This window comes from Ceratosolen solmsi, unplaced genomic scaffold (genome assembly GCF_000503995.2).
Source record: "Ceratosolen solmsi marchali unplaced genomic scaffold, CerSol_1.0 scaffold2, whole genome shotgun sequence".
Classification (NCBI taxonomy): domain Eukaryota; kingdom Metazoa; phylum Arthropoda; class Insecta; order Hymenoptera; family Agaonidae; genus Ceratosolen; species Ceratosolen solmsi.
Genome location: NW_011948422.1, coordinates 3389740 through 3410336, shown reverse-complemented (window position 1 = coordinate 3410336; position 20597 = coordinate 3389740). Strand labels below are relative to the sequence as shown.

General features: G+C 39.5%; 1 protein-coding gene across 1 annotated transcript in view; it reads left to right on the top strand.

Moving 5' to 3' along the window:
* Positions 1-20597, top strand: part of LOC105361816 (semaphorin-1A) — a 269541-nt gene that overhangs the window by 108731 nt on the left and 140213 nt on the right. The window contains 1 exon segment of the mRNA XM_011499098.1: positions 11157-11253. Within this exon segment, the coding sequence (XP_011497400.1) occupies positions 11157-11253 (97 nt within the window).

The window sequence follows — 20597 nt, the reverse complement described above, 5'->3', positions numbered from 1 at the left end:
TTCACACAACTATATGCTAAACTTCTCTTAGCAAAACTATAACCAGTTTGAAAATTGTACTTAAATGTTTTAAGTGAATTTTCAGTTATAATATGACTGTTGAATTTTAGAGGATAATTTTTATTAAGAGTGATAATATTATTTCTTGAGTTATTCCGAGTCTTCGATAATTCTTAATCGAATAATCTTAAAGCATTATTTTGCCAAGGTTCGAACTAGAAGCTCGAGCTAGAAGACGATAGACTTATTTTGACGAGACGTAACTTTTCCAACATAAATATGTGCGCTTTACGAGTTACGCACGTGCCGTATGTATATATGTATTGTAATGTAGTGTGGATGCTTATCAGATGAGCTCGTTTGATTAAATGGCGAAAAGCTTTGAATTTAGGTCTAACGATTCGTTTGATAAAGCGCATAAATAATGCACGTAATTACTTGATGATACATTATTCATTATTAATAGCGAAAAGAAAAATTATTAATACCACAGGGTGTATTACAGTTTGTGCATTTTCTAACAGCTGAGCAAACAAAATCTTGTGCATTACTACACTAGGCTAAACCAACTAAGTGATCGGGCCTCGTATTATGTAGCGACAAGAGTCGGGTTTTCGTATTTTCACGCGGCCCTCTAATACGGGAAAAACGGTAAGATTTAAAAATTCCAACTGGCCATGAATGCGGGCAGAGCGCGTTCGAGTCATGTATGTGCATGCACGAGAAATTCGTTAAGATGACGAGGAGGACGCGTTGCGGGGAAAAAGTTCGCGTGCCGCAGAACCATCAGGAATTATCGTCGAGCATCGGCCGACGGCGTTCGCTCTCGCATCGTTGTTACGTAACATTGGATAAACCTCGAGGCAGGCGTTACTGCTACGAGATAAAAGCAGGGAGCAGCCTTGACTGAAAGCTCGATAAGGAGGCGCTTACGTGCGTGGGAAAATTTTTTTAATTCGTTAGCTCGAAAATTCGTGCGTGTATGCAGAGTCGGCAAGTGAGGCCTATATGCAAAGTATTAAACGGCACATGGAGGCGATGCTAAGAATACACTTATATTCGTAAATTATTGATTGCGAGGGGAAAAAAAAAGTTGCGAGATGGCGATAAAGGTGTGTAAGCGTGGGACTTGCTCGTCTACATCTCTTGTTCCAGCTATGGTAATTTTAAAGAATTAATATTCTTATCTGGCAAGTTGAGGAATGGCCTTTTGAGATAGATTTAATGCGGTAAGTTTGGCCGTGTGTCATCAGTAGAACAATGTCGGACTCGGTAAGACATATGTTTTCCAACATATGTAGCTTGCTTATCGCAATGTCGCGGTAATCGCTAAAGTCGGTATGTTACAATTACACCGATTTCACCTTTAGATAATACAGTTGAACACTTATTTTTAAGAAGTATTGCGTTGCTTGAAGAGTAATCGAGAATAATCGAGATAATGGACGGTCAGTGTGGAAAGATTGTCTTGCTTGTCGCGGATATTGGCAAACTGGCTAACATTAATCGGGTCGATTGAACTTGGCAAGCAATCGACAATTTCCACGGTAATCACGAAGATAATTATTCCAAACAACATTGCAAAAGTAAATTGGGACTTAATAATGTTCTTACGAATCTTCATAAATAAGTACTTTCCACTCTCTATCTATCGTTTAACAAGCTTGAACGTTTACTTTTTTTTTCCCCTCCCATATTCCCAGTCTCGAAATCCGCTGATTTTAATTTCTAGATATTCCCAAACCTTTATCTCACATTTTATTTGCATAATTAGAATGCAAGTCTCTCGTCGTTCTCCAACCTTTTGGTTACCCCTTTGGAACTTCGAAACTACGTCTCATTATGCACGAGACAGCTGTCGCGCATTTCTTCCAAACTATTTTAACGCGCTTCATTGAAATCTCAATCAATATCGGCGACGATACGTTTCAACTTTTTGCGAGTTTCTCGAAACTGATAGTCGAGCGCTTTTTTGATCGTTCAAAAACTCGCATCAAATCGCACACGCACTATCGCAAATCGCAAACACAATCGCGCACATTGAATAAAATCTAAAAGTAATGGTAACCTCCCCTGCATGACGAATGAGCAAGCACGAGGACGATATCGGGACGAAGAGATGGGTAAAGGAATCAGTTCGCATCCACGATCACATGTGCAAAAGCATCACAGCCATACATGGCCGCGGCAATAAAGCACGACTACGAAAAAATAGAGAAGAGAAAAAGGATTCGTCGTCGAGCCGAGGCACCAGTTGGTACCGGACCTGCATCTACACAAACCTTCAGCTCCACGTGTTCCTACGTAGCCGATGTATTCTCTCTACGTAGATGTATCGTAAGAGAAGTTGCGAGGAAGCAGAAAACGTGTGCGCCACCGCGTGTACGGTCCCTCGCGTGACCCAATGATTCACGGTGTAACCCAGGGCTTCCCTCGGCTGCCAACTGTCTCCTACCCTTCCACCTTATAATTCTCCGGTATTTACGGTCGTTTCTCTCTCTCTCTCTCTCTCTCTCTCTCTCTCTCTCTCTCTCTCCTTCATGGCAGCCTCATCACCGCCTCATCCAACGAGCCCGAGGTCATATCCGATCGTCTCCTCCTCCCACGTCAACGAACATGTATATATCATCCGATTACCGAGTGCGGACTTCATTGGTAGCCAAACGAGCGGACCTCATTCCACATTATAATGCAAATTCACCGATTGAAGTTTTAATTACGAGCGACAGGGCCGCGGTTGGTGGCTGCTCCTCCTCTCAAGCTCGTCCGCATAAATCTCGCGTCTCGGCGTCGGGGCGTCGGCGCATTCCGGACGAGGTGATTTATTGCGCGGAGATGCGCCCAAAATACGAGCTCGCCCTCCTGATGCCCAGCAGGCCTTACGGCCTCGTTACGTCTCCTACATATTGGGGATGCTCGTTGGAGGCTCGCTGACTTCTTAATCACGAGTGTCCGTTATCCAACAACGATCCTGTCTTCCTTACGTCGAAAAATATTTAATCCCTTCGTCGATCACTCCACTCGTACGATCAAAGATTCAGGAAAAAAAAAAAAAAAAAAAAATCCGCGACCTAATTATTTTATAGGGGTAGTAGTGGCGCGGGAGCAGTGCCCCGTCCTCCGGGCGTCCAATTTATAATGCAATTTTATTTTCAATCTTTTAAGGGACTCGGGTTTAATGAGATTGGTTTCTTTATACAAATAATTTAACGAAAGAAAGGAGAGTCGACTCCCTTTTCTTCCCCCCCCCCCCGCCCTTTATCTTCTTTCGTAGTCTCGTTTTTTCGCGTTGTCATTCTCTTCGTCGCAGTACTTCACGAGCGTCAACAATTAAGAGATCTGCTTAGAAAAAGATAAAAAGAAAAAATAAAGAAAAAAAAAATAGCCGGGACAGCGAGGAGAGATAAGAGGAAAAATATATATTTCAAGTTATTCGGGAAGAGAATCGTAATAATTAAATTCCGCCGACGTCGGAATGAGCGGGAGACGCTCGGCGCATCATTAATGGGCGGGGAGGGGGAGGGAGCAGAATTATGATGGCGGTAGGTCAAGATGCGCATCCGCCTCCTCGTAGCGAGATTAATCGAGGATTGAGACGAGGGCTTCCGGGTCGTCACGTATACGAGCCCTCCGTAACGCGCACCTCGTACTTATAATAACAATGGCGGCGCTGGTAACGGTGGCTAAGATGACGTAACGCTATGGTTACGGATGTGATGGGGCAGGAGCGAAAAGGGAGAAAAGTGGACAAGGGGGAAAGAGAATTCAGAACGCCCGTCCTGAAGATATTTAAGGGGAGGTGGTTCGAAGATTTGGTGAGATTTCGAGGACGAGGGCGACTCGCGGTGCAGCGACGTCGTGTTCAAGTTATTTAAACGGTAATAACGGCAGGACATTGTCACGTCATAATCCTTTGTCAATTTTAATCGTCTCTTTAACTTAATATATTATCCCGGGCATGTCCGATGACGCAGCGGATGATGCAGCAGCCGCCCCTCCTCGTGCCATTTTTCATCATTAACTTGTATTCGATTATTTCTTTAGGGCGCTGTAGGCGAGACTGTGACTGTCACCATACACTGGCCAATCGCTCCTTTTATTAAATACCTTTGTATTTGCTCTTTAAAATACCTTCCACCTTTCTTTGTATATTTATAACGAATACAATGTAATATGCTAGTTTCTTCGTTTCAATCGACTCAGCCTGAAAGGTGAATACGCTCATGGGAAGTTAAGTTTCTTTTCAATAACTTGTTCGCTTTTGCATAAGCAATCGCGTCTCTCCGTCTGATTAATTTCCGTATCGGGTAATTGTATTTTAATTTTGATATGATCATCGGGATAATTTTCAACGGGCAAAATTAAAGGACGATAAAAGACACTGCTAAAGCTTCGTTTAACCTCGGGACTTTTTCGAAAATGATGAATAATAGCGTGTTTGAATGCCAAGCTTTTAGATAAGTGCGCGACCGCTGATATTAAAAGTAAGTGAATATAAAAGATGGAATGGGGGAGGGGATAATATTTAGAAAAAAATGTATGCTTCGATGCTTTCGTTTATAAGTTATCGCGGCAAGATCGTTCGTGTTGCTTTATATTCATGATATACGCTTTAAAAACTAATCTCCAAGCAAACTCCCATTGTTTAGCCAATGAAATAATACCATAGATTATAATAATATCTGATTAAGCCCAAGGGGTCAATCTATATTCCGTACCCGTGCTTATTAATTATTTGATTAAACAGCTTGCAAAATAAAGTAAACTCCAAAGGCGGACCGGATTAAATTTACATGGGACTTTTGTGCGATTTCGAGCCCCACTTAATGCACAATCCATTGTTTTAAATCGATTAAATTATTACCAATGAAATGTAATGTAAATCTGATCTTGATCTTCCTCCTCCTCCTCCTCCTCCTCCTCCTCCTCCTCCTCCCCACCACCACAATCAATGCAATCGTTCCACCCAGATACGTGTAAGTAAATACGCTCATTTCCAATTGCTTATAAACCTCGATTCGGTCCATATCGCTGCCTCTAATATTAAGAGGAGCATTATTCCTTCGAGACGTTCAATCCAAATAATTGTATAGAGCTCGCCTTAATTCTCTTTACAATAAATGTCTTTGCTTTCTCTCATGACTTTATTATAATTATTTCACTCAGTAGCTATTTGACTATTCGTGGCCTAGCTTACTTTCCCCCCTCCCGACAACTAACCCCAACGTACATTCTCCAACAGAAGATAATGACATGGCATGCTCACGAAATTGTAATAGCATATTTTATCAGAAGTCATATCTCCGACAAGGAATTATTATTAATATACTTATGAATACGGTAATTATGTACATTACGCAGCTAATAAATTGCTAAATAAATCAGTATATTTTAGCTGAATGTTTCAGCTCGTAGCTGCTGAATGTTTAATCTTGAGCTCTCTTCCATCGAATTAAATACTTTTTTGGAACTTGTTCCAACTGGAGGAGTTTGACTCGCCAATTTTTATTGGCGCCCTGTAAAAAGCCCTACGAAAATTGATGAAAAATTGCATTTAAGGCATTCTTCCGGTGAAAAAGATGCCGACTCTTTGATGAAATCTCCATAAGACGAAATCTCGTTTGCCGACATCACACGAGCGTAGCGTCGAATCTTTTACTTTTCTCTCCCTCTCTCCCTCAGTCTCGCACACTATAAACGTGCATGTATGCTTCATTGGCTGTTGGCTGTGGGTATGGGCAATGTAGGAAAATTGAAGCCCCGTAGGTTGGATGAAAAATTCATAAAGCTCTTCTCGTTTCTTTTCTCAGCCCGATGGTCTCGAACTCACACATGCATTCACGGACAGATTGACCAAGATGAGAGAAGGAGCTCGGGAGCTCGCAGAAAATTCACGAGAGCCAATAGGTTCGCGCGCGAGTGCGCCCATGTGGCTATGCGCGTATTTCATCGTTTTGTCCGGGGTTGGGGTGGGGGAACGGGGGAATGGGGGTATGGGGGAGGGGGGGGTGGGGTGGGGGCTGGCGGGATGGCAAATCATTTTCTTACCTGCTGGCCAATTCAGCGAGGCCGTCACGCTGCAAAAATATGAGAGATGCTGGAATCGAAGTTTCGTTAATCTGGCAATTCACGAGCTCGCTCGCGTGCATTGTTCGCAAAAAGTCGCGGGTAAAATTCATGCGAATTTCATTTGAATGCGCGATGGAAAGTCGCCCCTGTCATGGAGATGCTAAACTCCTTGATGTATTGATCGATTGCTCGACGCGAACATTCATTATGCGGAGTTGCGAATCGCGAACCTTCGATCGAAGCGGTAAATCCTTCCGTCTTATTTACCGATGCATAAAGCCGCGCCAATAATTGTTTAGTTTAACCATTGGATTACACCTTGTTAGAAAATTACACAACGTTATCTAATAATGAAGAATAAATGTAAGAGCAAAAAGAACTAAAGAAGAAAAAAAAAAGGAAAATAGAAGTAAAAATAATGCAAAAACTTAAATATGGAGAAAGCTTTTAAGTGAGATCGTTAATAATAGATTTGCAGCGTCGATTAATTATTTTCCTTGCCAGTTAATCGATCCTTCTCGTCCTAACATGTTTAAGCAATTAAAAAAAAACTTATATCCTTCGTTTGAGTAAGAAATCGGTTGAAAAAATAGTAATACCATTAAAACTAAAACACAGTACTCTGTTATTAAGCTTTAATTCTAATCTTCATCTGAGCTAATATTCGTTATCGAATAAACAACAAGACTTTCATGCAATTCACTTAAGGACTTTAATAAACGAAGCTTATTATTTTTCATCGTATTGTAGCGAGCTAAAATACATTTATCGATCGATATCGTTGCTTATATAATTTTCAACGTCGTTTGCTACGTTTTCTGCCTATACTATGGAGCATTTAAGCGAATGAAACGAAAGCATAAATCTTCTTCTTATTATAGATTATTTATATAATAAATATGTAAGAATAACAAAGCATCTTATTGACATTACGAGTTAATTCGCCTATTGATTTTGCATCGACAATGGAGATTATATCCAACAGTTGGCTCAGCTTTATGGCTTCATTAGAGTTAACGATAATTGCATCACGGCATACGTTCTCTTTAAAGTCACATAAATGCCGAGAGGAGAGGCGAGTGTGACGGTGGTTTGCCAAGGGAGTTGGGAGGGGAGAGAGAGAGAGAGAGAGAGAGAGAGAGAGAGAGAGAGAGAGTGAGAGTGAGTGAGAAAGAGTATTGGTGGGAGGGAGAGGGAGAGCGACGATGGCATATATGACTGCTTCCTCGGCAGAATCATGGCGACTAGAGGAAGGAATGACACAGCGAGAATGTAATGCACGATTCTTGGGGGCAGCGGGGTTATGGCGTGAACACGAGTACCTGGCGGAACGTCACGACGAAGGAATCGAAGGGAGGAAGGTGCAGGACCGTTTGTTCGTCCTCGACACTCCTTGACCCACGCATACGTACTCATCGGGAATTTGCATTACTGCGGTGTATCAGCGGCTAGAGCAACGGCAATAGTCGGCAGGTCGCGACCGCCCGTGCAAAGCTGCTGCGGGGAGATAGAGAGAAGCCGTCAAATAGCGGAAACGTCGTATCGATCGCGGATACGCGCGGGAATATGTGAGTTTGAGAATGGTGTGTGCGCGTGTGCGAGCACCGATAATTTTCTATGCCTACTTATGTCGGATTGGCCTTGTCCACGTGAGCTCCCCGAGCTCGGTGTCATGCACACGTTCCCTCTCTCGACGCTTAAACCACGAAAATACATACATTAATTTTTTTATATTTATTTATATTTATTTATATTTATGTTTATGTAGGCGTGCTTGTGCGTATAGTTAGGCATTGCGAGGTTATTCATGCATAATACGGAGATCGGCCATGTATAAATACGTGTACGAGAGATTTGGTGAGCGCGCGCGTGTGTATACGGTAATACCATCAGTAGTAGCAATAGGAACACTAATAACAACGACAACAACAACAACAACAACAACAACAACAACGACACATAAACGTATATATTAATGCCTTGAGATATATCTCGTGTAGAAGCTCTCTTGGATGCATGGAATTTTACAATACATATGTTTCATGCATCACTTTTTCGTTTCGCGTTCTCTTTCTCGGTCTTTCACGCTGGATGCTCAGCATCCGCGAATGATTTGCGGTACAATGTAAGCAATGCGCCGTCTTGTAGCAATAGAAATTTTCCCGTTTATTTCGTTTCTTTAGCTCTACGCCTCACCCTCCCTCCCCCTCGCCCCTCCAACAACCTAACCTTTCGTTTCTTCCCCGTAGGAGTGGATCGCGTGACTCGCTATTGCATTCCAATCTATGAAGCTATGTCCGCATATATATATATATATATATATATATATATATAGGGAATCGAAATACGAGAAGTGTGTTCTTTGTAAAATTTACTCGAAATTTTGACCCAATAATAGTTTAGATGATAGCTAGTGCACGTGGTAGAGTATTTAACGAATGGCTTTGGCACTCTTACGTGGAGAAATGTGAATTACGGCTTCGGTAGAGGAGAGATGCCGATGCGATGCTGGAAATACCGCTCGCATTTTTGTTATTCTAAAATTATTTATATTCCAAAGATGTAGGTTAGTTTTATCGTATCTCTTCGGAAGTTACTAAAAGTGGATAATATAGAGATAAGGCGCACAAAATATAAATCGACCTGTTGATTTTAAGTGCTCGATTTCGGTTACACGCGCACACTTGATGTACGATCGAAGAAGCGACAGTAGCGTATCGATAACCTCGACATGACGTATTATCATTTTCCCTCATTTTTACCTTTAATTTAAGCAAAGATTTACTTACCGCACTCGGTAATGCGCACTTCACGTAATGTAACTTTCCGGTTAGTCGTTAATGCGAAACTTTTTACTACGTACTCTTTAAAAATAGCGTTCGTGCGGTATGTATCTTCGGGCGAGCGTGTTAAAATTTTCATAAATTATCAAATTAACTCCTTATTTTATATCTCTCGGTGCGCCTGGCTTTCATCTCCAAATTATCCTGGAAAATGCATCGCGGCGAGATGCATTTTCAATTTTTAGCCGCGGTAAGGTGCAGCCCGAGGCTCGATTAAAGTCAGCGACTCTGAGGCCGGAAGTCCGTCTGGCGATGCCGGTTTATCGAATTGAAAGGGATGATTTATAATAATGGCCTTCCGAATTCATAAGCTTCATTACTTGATTTATTTATTTGGAATATTCAAATGAAACTTATCTGCGCTTGAGATGGGCCCCGCGAATCGAATAATTTATTCCAAAATAATGTAAAACAATGGATGAATTGCGAGCTTTCGAAAATACACGGGTGTTTTTAAAAGCCTTTCAAAAGATAATATAAATATATCCTCCTACTTTCCTCTTGCTCACCATTGCCGATCCTCCTACCACCAGTCTATCTCTCTCTCTCTCTCTCTCTCTCTCTCTCTCTCTCTCTCTCTCCCACCCACGCCCTTCGCTCCACGAATCCACGTGCCTCGATATTCCGCCACCCGAGACTGCGCTGCAAGACAATGGGATAAAGAGCGAGACGGAAGATGGGCAGAGGGCGGCAAACGCTCGGGATCTTCGAGTTAATTAGCAGGATCGAGGCGCATCCTTGACGAGCTTCTCTCTTGCCTCTCATTTGAAAACTCGCTTCCAGCGGAGAGTTATAGCACCTCGATTTCGCCCGTGAACAATCGTCGAGAAGTTGAACGACGAGTCTTCCTCCTCCGCTTCTTCCTCTCCCCCTCCCCACCCCCATCATCATCCTCGTCCTCCATCACCTCCCCCTCCTCCTTCTTCTTCCTTCTTCTATTTCTTTTTTGTATCTCTTCGCTTTCATCTGCCTTCATCCCTCTTTTCAAAGAAATCTCTGCTTAACACGAGGGCAGCGCCAGAAGCAATCTCTCTCGCTTCCACGTTCGCCGAGCCACGTTTTCTCTCTCCTTTTCATTTACAATTTTTTCATTCTTTCTTTTTTTTTTTTTTTAATTCTTTGTGTTTGTGTATGCGTGCGCGTGCGTGCGCGTGCGTTTGGCTGTGTGTAGCAGGAGCCGTGGGATGCATATTGCCGTGGCGAGTTTAAATCGTTAATGGAACACTCGCGGCTGTAATGCAGTTTTAGGTAATTGAAATTTTCGTGCCCAACCGGAAATTGAATTAGGGACGAGTACCACTTTTACACTCGGCGTACATATATACTTTGTTGATGTTTGCACCTACGTATATTTTATGCCCCCGGAGCGGTTAATTCCCATTCCCAATGAGATAGATTCAACATTTGGCTTGTTTCGTTCGGTGAAAACTTCGTTATCAAAGAGGGCGAAAGATTATCAAAGTTTGGAAATATTGTCGCTTCGAAGCTCTAATGCTTAGCCGAATGCGCGCATGTGCAGTTCAAAAACTATATGCCTGGTAATTAGAAGGCTATTTTAATAATTGCACCGTTCCCTCATTACACCATTACGATATTATTCGCGTGCGTTAAATCAAATCTCACCGTGGCGAGGGATTTTATTGGCGGTGCCGTATGAAAATTCATATTAAAAAAAAAGAAAAAGAAAAGAAAAGAATGCATTAGTACGTCTGCATTAGTAGTAAACGAGCAAGGAGAGTAAGATTAAATTGATAATTTGAAAATTGAATTATCGAGCACTGTTTACCATTATGGAGCACTCGTATGTTTTGGTTTGTTTTTGAATTTGTCTGCCTCGCGCGACACCTCGTCCAACGAAGCTAAGCATTGCCATCGAATAATTGATTAACTTTCCCCGAAATGAAAGGGATATCTACATTGCCGATAGGAGCAGACTTGAGAATTGGCGAAGGTGTCGGTGTTGATTTTCACTTGTTAAAAATTAATTTAGAAAGAAAAAGTACAGCGCACCTAGGCTTGGCTCCAACGCGGAAATCCGAGCTGGAAATTTATGATTGCGCAGTTTTTAATCTAAACTTTCGAGAAGTAGATCAATTGCCGTCTAGTTTGGGTGCGCGAGAAAACTAACACCGCGGCCGAAGGGAGCGGAAAATTTCAATTTCCCCGCTCGCGCTGCTGCCGCAGTCCTACTATGAGATATCCGACATAATACACTACAGCAGCGTGTTCCGTTTTATGTTCCAGGTGAGGTGATCGGGCAGCGGTTCCTCGGCAACGAGAGTCACGTGGAGCACTTCAAACTCTTGGAGCGTTCCTCGACTTTTATCCTGATTGGCGCAAGGTAATGTACAACCGATTCGTGCACTTTCTACACCTATCACCTATTGGCTACGAATTTTCCCCTTACCTTTTATCGAATTATCTTTCGCAGCTGCTGCGAATGGTAATGTATCGTTGAGCTTTTTTTTTTTTTTTTTTTTTTGAAAATTCCTAATGAGTAATAAGCTATAAGATTGTCCCCGAGCACTTGCCTCTCATTTCGATTATTTCCGGTGTAATAATAGGTCGGAAAATCTCATCGTCGATACTTGAGATCCTAACTAGTTCAGAGCGACTTTGCAACTGATTATTCGAGTGCGAGTGTGTGGGTTGGTATGTAGCGTGAATAGATAAAGCGGCATCGATGTAAAAGCGAGTGAAAGCCTTGGAATTGTTGTTAGGCGTATAACTTACATATTTGAGCCGGAGAAATTGCGTTCTATTAGTGATATCGAGTCATTCATTCGAAACTTCTTTCACCTATGCTTTTTAACTTGAATATTTTTATTTTTTTACAATTTTAAACTCACTAAAATAAGCATAAATGAGCGAAATTAGTCTCCTTTTCAGGCTTTTCAGAATTAATGGCACGGAACTGATGAGAGAGCATAAATTCTAAAGTTCAATTACGAAAAATTTACCTACAATCTAATAGCCTACGTAATAGCTTGCGTTTTAATTTTCTTTTCTCTCGTTCTCTCTCGTTCTCTCTCTCTCTCTCTCTCTCTCTCTCTCTCTCTCTCTCTGTCTTTGGTTTTGTTTTACGTTTTTTTTTCGTTTTTTTTTTCGTTTTTTTTTTCGTTTTTTTTCGTTTTTTTCGTTTTTTTTTTCGTTTTTTTTTTATCTCTTTTTTTTTTTAATCTCGTATAAAATTTGAAAATTTTAATACGCTTTATTATTACGCTCCTGCTCCTCTCGGGCTTATGTTTCCCTGGCATATTAATATTTGCAATTGAATGAAATTCAATTAAACATAACAGCCAATAGTTGTAGAATTATCGTAGAGAATTATTATTAACAAGTAGTTAACGGATGTTTATTATAATCAGGCTTGAAGTTAACGGTAAGTGTTTATTGCCCTTTTGAGCAAATAAAATTTAATTAGACTGCGATATTAAACACCCCCTCTCCGCTCTTCGCTGAATAAAATCACATTAAATTATCCAAATAAAAGAAGAAGTGAAGGGAAGGAAAGAACTCTCACCTCCGCCAGCTTCCGAGAACATCAATGCACCATTACGCAAACACGCCGAGGGTCGTACATTGATGAACCGTGTACTATGCGACCGCGGGGAGTCGTCGCTTGTCAATAAAAATTGCATTACCAAATGCTCGTCAGAGGCAATTTCATCTTCGTAATAGGCGACACGTCCCATGCAATGGTAAAGCCCATCGGGCCGATATTCGTCGATATTCGTATTGACGCACGAGTCTCGTGTGAGAGCCGTGAGGATATGGTCACAACGATTGTGCGATAAGCGCCGGCCACGAAATTAGTGGAGTAACGTAAAAGCTCGTCCCTTGCGATACAAGGCCGCGGCTCATCTGACAATTTCCTTCCGTCGCGAGCTTTCATCGGGGATTGCGATAGGGGCTAATCGATGCACTAGCGCGATGCATTGTCAATAAGGCGCACATGTTGTTAGGTCGTTGGGGGCCGAGGGGTGGTGCGGGGTGGGGCGATGATTTTGACGGCGGTGGAGGGGGTTGGGGGAGAAAGGCGAGCGGAATGGATAAATTCACAAGCGGGATGATGGGATGACTCGTGGCCGTAAGAAAATTCGACGGCTTACGAAATGGAATTGCGACGTCGGTGAATGACGAGTCGCTCGCTGTTTTAAACTTCAATTCGTTATTTTCCGCGAGGCCTTTTACTTGGGCCGCAGCGTCTCGCTTCGCAATGACAAGCGAAGTGCTGGAATTGCCATTGTTGTGTGCATCTCTGTTTGCAAGAGAATTAATGGATTTAAGTTGGTGTAAGTGTGCCACTATTTCGTTGCTTTAAACCAGGATGCCGCATAAGAATTAGTGGTATGGTTTTGTAAAAGGATAAGCACGAGGTGGAAAGCACGTTTTTGCGTGAACGTAAAATTTCTGGAATGAAATTATATTTCATTAGGGAGTATATTTTCAGGAAATTTATATTAATGTGCAATACTTATCCTTCAATGCTTAAAAGTGTAATTAATTTTTTATTATACTTAATTCTGGTTTAATGATCTAGAGATTGATGCTATTACGCATAGAATTACGCAACGCGTGCGCTTTTATGGCATAAAAATCAAACGATAACAATAATTTAAGTGTAAATATCGTTTGAAAGGTCATAAAATGTAGTTCACTTCTCCATATTAGTTAATGACATATGATGCGATGCTCTCTAAAAACTTGTCAATGGCAATCGCAATTTTAAAATCGGCTGCTAAAGGATAATTTCACTCGATATCCACTATTATACGAATAATATAACAATTTTATTGCGCAAATGGAATAATAAAAATTATACATTTTATTAAAGTGATGTGTGATATGTCCATGTAATCATTAATAATGTTAAATAGCGAATAGCGTTTTGAAAATGCATAAATACATGCGAGAAAGATATTAACGAAGCGCAATTTCAGATTACATTGTGATTTCATATCGATGCCTCAGTTAGTTTAATCAATAAATAGAATCGAAATGTATGCCATTTGCCCTAGCTTAACCGATCTTAAGATAAAGAACCAATTCGAATGACTGGGCAACATCGACCATATTAAAGATATGACGTAATTGCGGTAAATTGCCAAAGCTTTGTCTTTGTGTCTATAAGTACAGTGGTTCAAACGCTTTCTTAACATAATCCAGAGAAAAGAAATTTCCTTATTGTCCAATTAGTAGCGGAAACGAGTGCAATGATGTTGCGCTTTTTGCATTTTGCGCGACAAAACGTAATTAGCCTAATTGTCGCGAACGCTACATAATGAAAATTAAACTAATGGACTCGCCGAACTACGACAACTGTAGCTATTTATCTCCCAATTATCCGCTATAACTTTATTTCTGGGGTACGTAAAATTGAGTGTAATAATTCGGCGATGTAACGCGCTGTAATATGCCTTGGACAATTACAGGATCTGCACGTGCCAACCACAAAAGAAATAACAAACACATTTCACAATTCTGCGTAGAAAGGATAAAACTGATATATAGATAGATAATAAAGATGACGGAAAGAGAGAGAGAAAGAGAGAAAGAGAGAGAGAGAGAGAGAGAGAGACAGACAGAGACAGAATGATAAAGAAGGAAGAATCGTTATTTACTTTTTTTATACTCGTATACGACACCCAGTCTTGTGTCAATTTTTTATGAAACTTGAAAATATTACGACTACTCTGTATTCTGTTGAATTCTGTATTATCAGTATTAGTAAATATAAATCTCTTGTTAATGTAAAAATCTTTTAATAAAACGGTATTTCTATCCACTCTGATCGATATTTATGAGAACATCATACTTCATCTACAATTGAATTATTCAAATAAAACTTTGTAATAACAAAGAAATCCATCTATTAATAATTTTCTAAGAAAATTATTGAAAACTAATATTAATTAAATGGAAAATCGATGTGCTTCTTTTATTATTTAATTACATAATTGGGAATGATCGATAAAGTTGTGTTTAACACGATTAACGAAATGTCGTGATACGTCGTACAGATGCATACACACTGTCGGGAACTCTAATTCAATTTATTATTATAATATCTATGATGGGTGATAATAATGAAATTCGTATAATCAAATTATCCTTCCAGATATTCAAAGATCTTTTCAAATAATAATTAAATATAAATAAATCAGCTATAGTCCTATGCTCTTGTGTATTATTATGTTTGTGTTTACGTTTGCATTAAAAACAAACTTTATTTTTTATTCTATATTTTAGTTAATCAAAGGCTTCGAACAAAATATTTTGAGGTGAAAAAAATTTAATAAAAATTTTACTAACAATTAAAAATTACAAAATTTTATTTTAATTATCATTTCATTATACCAAAAAAAAAAAAAAAAAAAAAAAAAAAAAAGAACAATAATCATTATAATAATTCAAACAAACGGCACGCTTTCTTTCTAATTACTTAGTATTTCGGATATTTTTGAATAAGTATGATCACAATCGACAAACATAATATCAGAGTTGGTATATGAGATTTTTGTCATCGATTGTACTATTTGTTATTCCATTAGATAATAATAGGTCAAGTATGATTATGATTAGCATCCAACGATATTTGCTTCTCTTCTAGAATATTTTAAATTCCGGGCTTTACGACATAATCTATAATTCGGCCCTTTTGTCCTGAAATTGTTTCAACTTTCTAACGCATAATAAATAATTCCATCTATGACTTTATCTCAACATTCAAAAAAAAAAAAAAAAAAAAAAAAAAAAAAAAAAAAAAAAAAAAAAAAAAACAATTTTAAAAAGAATATCTTGAAATAATAAACGGATTATTGTCTTTATTATTCGATAATACAATTTTAAATACTTCTTCTGTCATTTTTACCAATTTTTTTATCTAAATATTGTTATAATATACGATTATTTTGAATATCATTAATCCTATTTATAAAGAAAATGCTATATGGAAAATATTATGGAACAACGTCGTTGCCGACGACAAATTCTACAAAGTCTCTATCATTATTAGTATTTAACTTTGTACGCAGCTGCCTAATACTCGCTATTTTTAACGTAGCGAGTGATACTTTATAAACATGCACGTTTAATATCACGGAATTTCAGCAGCTTCAGTGTCTGAAAAGCAAAAGTTCACCACCGCTGTATAGTTTTACTGTCCCGCGCCCCCATAATCTTATACATTTTTTGTTTCGTTTAGGTAAGCCAGGAGCGCGCACGTATTCTTCAAGTCTAACACGAAATCGTTCCTTCCTTCTCGCTCCCGCTCTTTCCAACTTCTTTCTTACGCTCATTCGCGTACTTTATCATCCCTTAAATGTGCTGTGAAATACTCGTTGGCTACCGTCACTCTTGCTCGCCCCCGCCTGTGTACCGAGGATTTCTTTCTCTCCTCCTTTCAAATGTTTGCGCGAGGCTTTTAAACTTATTCGCATCTGGCACGATTGTGGGCTTTCCTTCGTCGTTTTGCATAAGTGTATTATATAAATTGAAGTTGAAACATCAAAAAAGAAAAAGCCATTGTTGCCTTTGCTGCATCCGCATTTTTCCAAACGAAATTCAACTGTGAAATTCAAAAGGAACGTTAACTGCCACACGCGCAACCGCTCCTGCCCCAAAAGCCAATGACCAGGCGCAATTAATTAACTACTTACTCACTACCACTTACGCCTTATATTAGCTCATCGACAACTAATCTCCTAAACACTCTTATTTAACGTGAAAAAAAAAATTTAATATTAAATATACGCTATTCGACATTATCACAACAATGGCTTCTTACAACGTCGAGGCTTAAATCCTGGCCGAAGCCCTGCTACTACCAGGTCAGGCTAATTACAGGATAGATTTCCCGAGCTTTTCCCGAAGCTCCCAGTTGTACTGTCGATTGATTTTTTCCCACGCATATTATCACTACCGTCGATCAATCCAATAGTTGGATGTTGCTGCATCGTCGTCACTTGTATCAACAACCATATTTCTATATAAGCAGAATATATTCATGCGAGCGATGAAACTACGTCGTTTGGCACACGATATTTCAAACTAATTAATTATGCCACTTTCTCAGGACTAATGAAAGATTAAAGTGAGTAAAAGTAAAATAAAAAATCAAACAAATGTAGGAGCGAATGAACGAACGAATGAAGGAACGAGCGAACGAACGAGCGAACGAACGAGCGAGCGAACGAACGAACGAACGAGCGAGCGAGCGAGCGAGCGAACAAACATTATACGTAGGCTGAAATTTCACCTGTGCACTCAGTAACGCTGGAATTTACCTTTTTTAAACGGAGAATATTATTTTACATTCTAATCGAGTTGTCCAATGCTAAATGATTTACCAGCCGTACCTACTGGCCAAATGTAATTGATGTAGTTTGCAACGAGGACTTGGCTCACGTTTACTAAAGTAAATTTGATCATATCAGCGGTTTCTTTATTGTTAATAGATGTTATTGAGTTAATTTGGACTGTTGTGAGTGATCAGCGAGGAAGATTAAGTATTATAATTATCCCAGACGGTATTACGCCTAGTAACGTGTATTGTCCTTATAAGCTAAATTTATACGCTTTCAAAAAGATTAACTTACAATCGATCGTCTTTTTCCTGTTGAGTTTTTAACAAACGTGGCATTATGCTAATAACGTCGGGAGACCTAATTAATTTTAGCGAAAAATAAAATGTCTCGACATAGGGTTTTGCGATAAATTCTTATCGTATAATTATCGTAATTAAATATCTATCATCGATATCGCAAGGATCTTGCAAGTATTTCAACTTGCCTCGCTCTCAAACCGCATCCCACCTTCCACCCGCCCTTAATTACCTTCCAAGCACCAAAATCAATGTGTATCTCATCTTAAATTTGTGCATGTTTGTATTATTATAAATTGCAGGCAGAGCATGTTTTGGCCCCTACTGCATTACGGCTAATCTGAAAAATAAACTTGCAAAATTTAATGTACATATGTAAGCTACATGAAATGAACAGAGTAAAAAAATTATTCAATCTTGCTCCATACTATCTTTGCAAAAGAATGCGCACAAATAATATATTCCCGACCCAATAGCTCGGACTCTCTTTTTTCTGCGCTATTTACCACCTTTTCTTAAAGTAATGCTCTTACACGCTCTGTGCTTTCACTCTCGTCATCTCTCTCTCTATCTATCTCTAACTATCTCTATATATATATATATATCTCTCTATCTCTCTCTCTATCTCTCTCTCTTTATCTATCTATCTATCTATCTCTCTCTCTCTCTATCTCTCTCTATCTAGCTGCCTGGCAACAAATACCTGTCTGCCTGCCTGCCTGCCTGCCTGCCTGCCTCTCTTTATTCATTTGCTCCTCACCACCACCTCATCCCCTCGCCACAATCCCCGTTTCACGTATGCTCAAGTACAGTTATGCAACGCAGGCATGCGCACACATACGAGAAAATACTATTCCGAAGTCTCTTGACGGCCGTGTACGAGAGCGAGCGAGACCCTTGGCTCAGGCTGACTTCCTTAAGGGAATAGCATACGTGTATACATAGAAGAGTAGCAATATATATTCGCGGGCGGTCCAACCCCGCTTCCCCACCCCACAACATAAACATATCTATATGTGTGTGCGTGCGCGTGTGTGTACACGTATACAGGTATTTCCGAAAGTTATGTGCTACCGGCAGGCTGCTACTCTTCTTGGTATGTATATGTTACAAAATGGTGCTAGAGTATGAATACAAGTGGAGGGGGTGGTATACAGCTATTAGACAGCTCGTTATCGTGTAAATTTACCCTTTTGCGAGAAACTCTCGACTCCCTAGGATATAACCTCTCGGCATTAGTCCCCAGCTAAAGTCTCGTATTTGTATCTTTCTCTATCTCTCCTTCTCCCTTCTCACTCTCACGCGCGCGCATTCGATCCGTATGCTCAAATACCTCTCTAGATGTTCCTTTGCATCCTCCCCAGTTCCAAGTGAGTTATCCTGCTTAAAAGTACATTCTCAATTTGATATCGCAGAATTATAAAGCGCTATGCATATATGTATGTATGTATGTGTGCGGCTAAGCATGGAACCAATCCATGACAAATTTAAGTACTTCGTTAGAGGAGTTTGTTCCCGTGGTTTTGACCTCACGTGGCGGCCACCGTAAATAAAAAAACTCGATGGACTGCTGCGACCCTCGACTAATTTCGTTAATTTCGATGCTGATACGTATTTGCTTTTTGGCGATTTAAGGTTACAAGTGAGACCAATGCATTTGGCTGCGAACCGTGAATCAGGCATTATCTAGATTAATATAAAAGCACTTTGTTGAAAATGCTGCTGTAACGTTGAAAGTGTCGCTGTAAAGCATTTGTCATAAATTAATGAAAACAAAGTAAAAGACAGGACGCTAACAAGTGAAAGATAATATAATTTAACTTATTACGTCAAAGGATAACAATATAATAATAATAATAATAATAATAATAATAATAATAATAATAATAATAACAACAATAATAACAACAACAACAACAACAAAAACAACAACAACAACAATAATAATAACAATAATAATAGTAGCGGTAGTGGTGGTGGTGGTGATGGTCATAGTAGTAGGGATAGTAGGAGTAGTAGCAGCAGTAATAGTGATATCAACTACAAAACAGGCAATACGATTGTGAATTATGTATATTCGTGTAATATATTTTCAAAACAAATTCAATCAACAAATCCGGAATGCATTTATACCTTTTCTTTACATTTATTTCAGTTGGGCGTATGATTCGAAGAATAATATCTGTTTGAAATAAAAAATTTATTTAATATACGAAAAGCAATTTTAAATATTGAAAGAATTTATGAATAAGATGTGATTTCGAATACATGAAAGTTCCAGCTACGTATCAGCTCGCTTTAATACACACTACTAGAGAACTAAAAATATTTAAGGAACAATATTATAATATTAGGTTGGTAAATTTTATTTTCTTCCTACGTTTGTTTTTCTTTAAGTTTATGTTTGAAACGCACGCGAATGCGTTGTGCTTTGGTATTAATTTTTTCAGTAAGTAAAATCACCGGTGTACTCGGTTCTTATGGCCCATTGCCATTGAAAACAATTAATTTGCAAATATGAGCAAAAAATTCTTTAGCCCATTAAGGGGAATTTAGTAGGAGATTATGTAAATAGTTGTAAATAATTGAGTCATTTCGGGGGATATTTAAGCAACTGCCGAAATCTCAATCGTAAAATCTATTGGCGTCGCATAAACATGTAAATAGTAGCCGATTGCGATCGAGATTGTACTTTGGCGAAAAATATTGCCTATCAATCAAGATTAATTTAACCAATTCATAAGCCTAAAATATTCGCGCATTTATCTCGTACATATGTTTGTGCGCTCGTCGATGGGGGTTTACTCGCAATGATTCAGATTACAATTAATCGTCCAGCAGCCACGCAAACAAATCCATAAGTGCATCTCCGGGTCCAAGAGATAATCACGTTTGTATTACGGACATGCACACTTGCGCGCACAAGTATGCGGAAGCGGGGCGCGCGGATACGTCCGTGCACTCTTATTAATTATGGGAGGCGAGGTCGCGAAATGTATTATCGCGTGTTTCGCATTGTCGCGTGATGAAAATGGCGCATTTACAAATCCATGCGACGCCTCGTTACTCCTCGCTCTTCC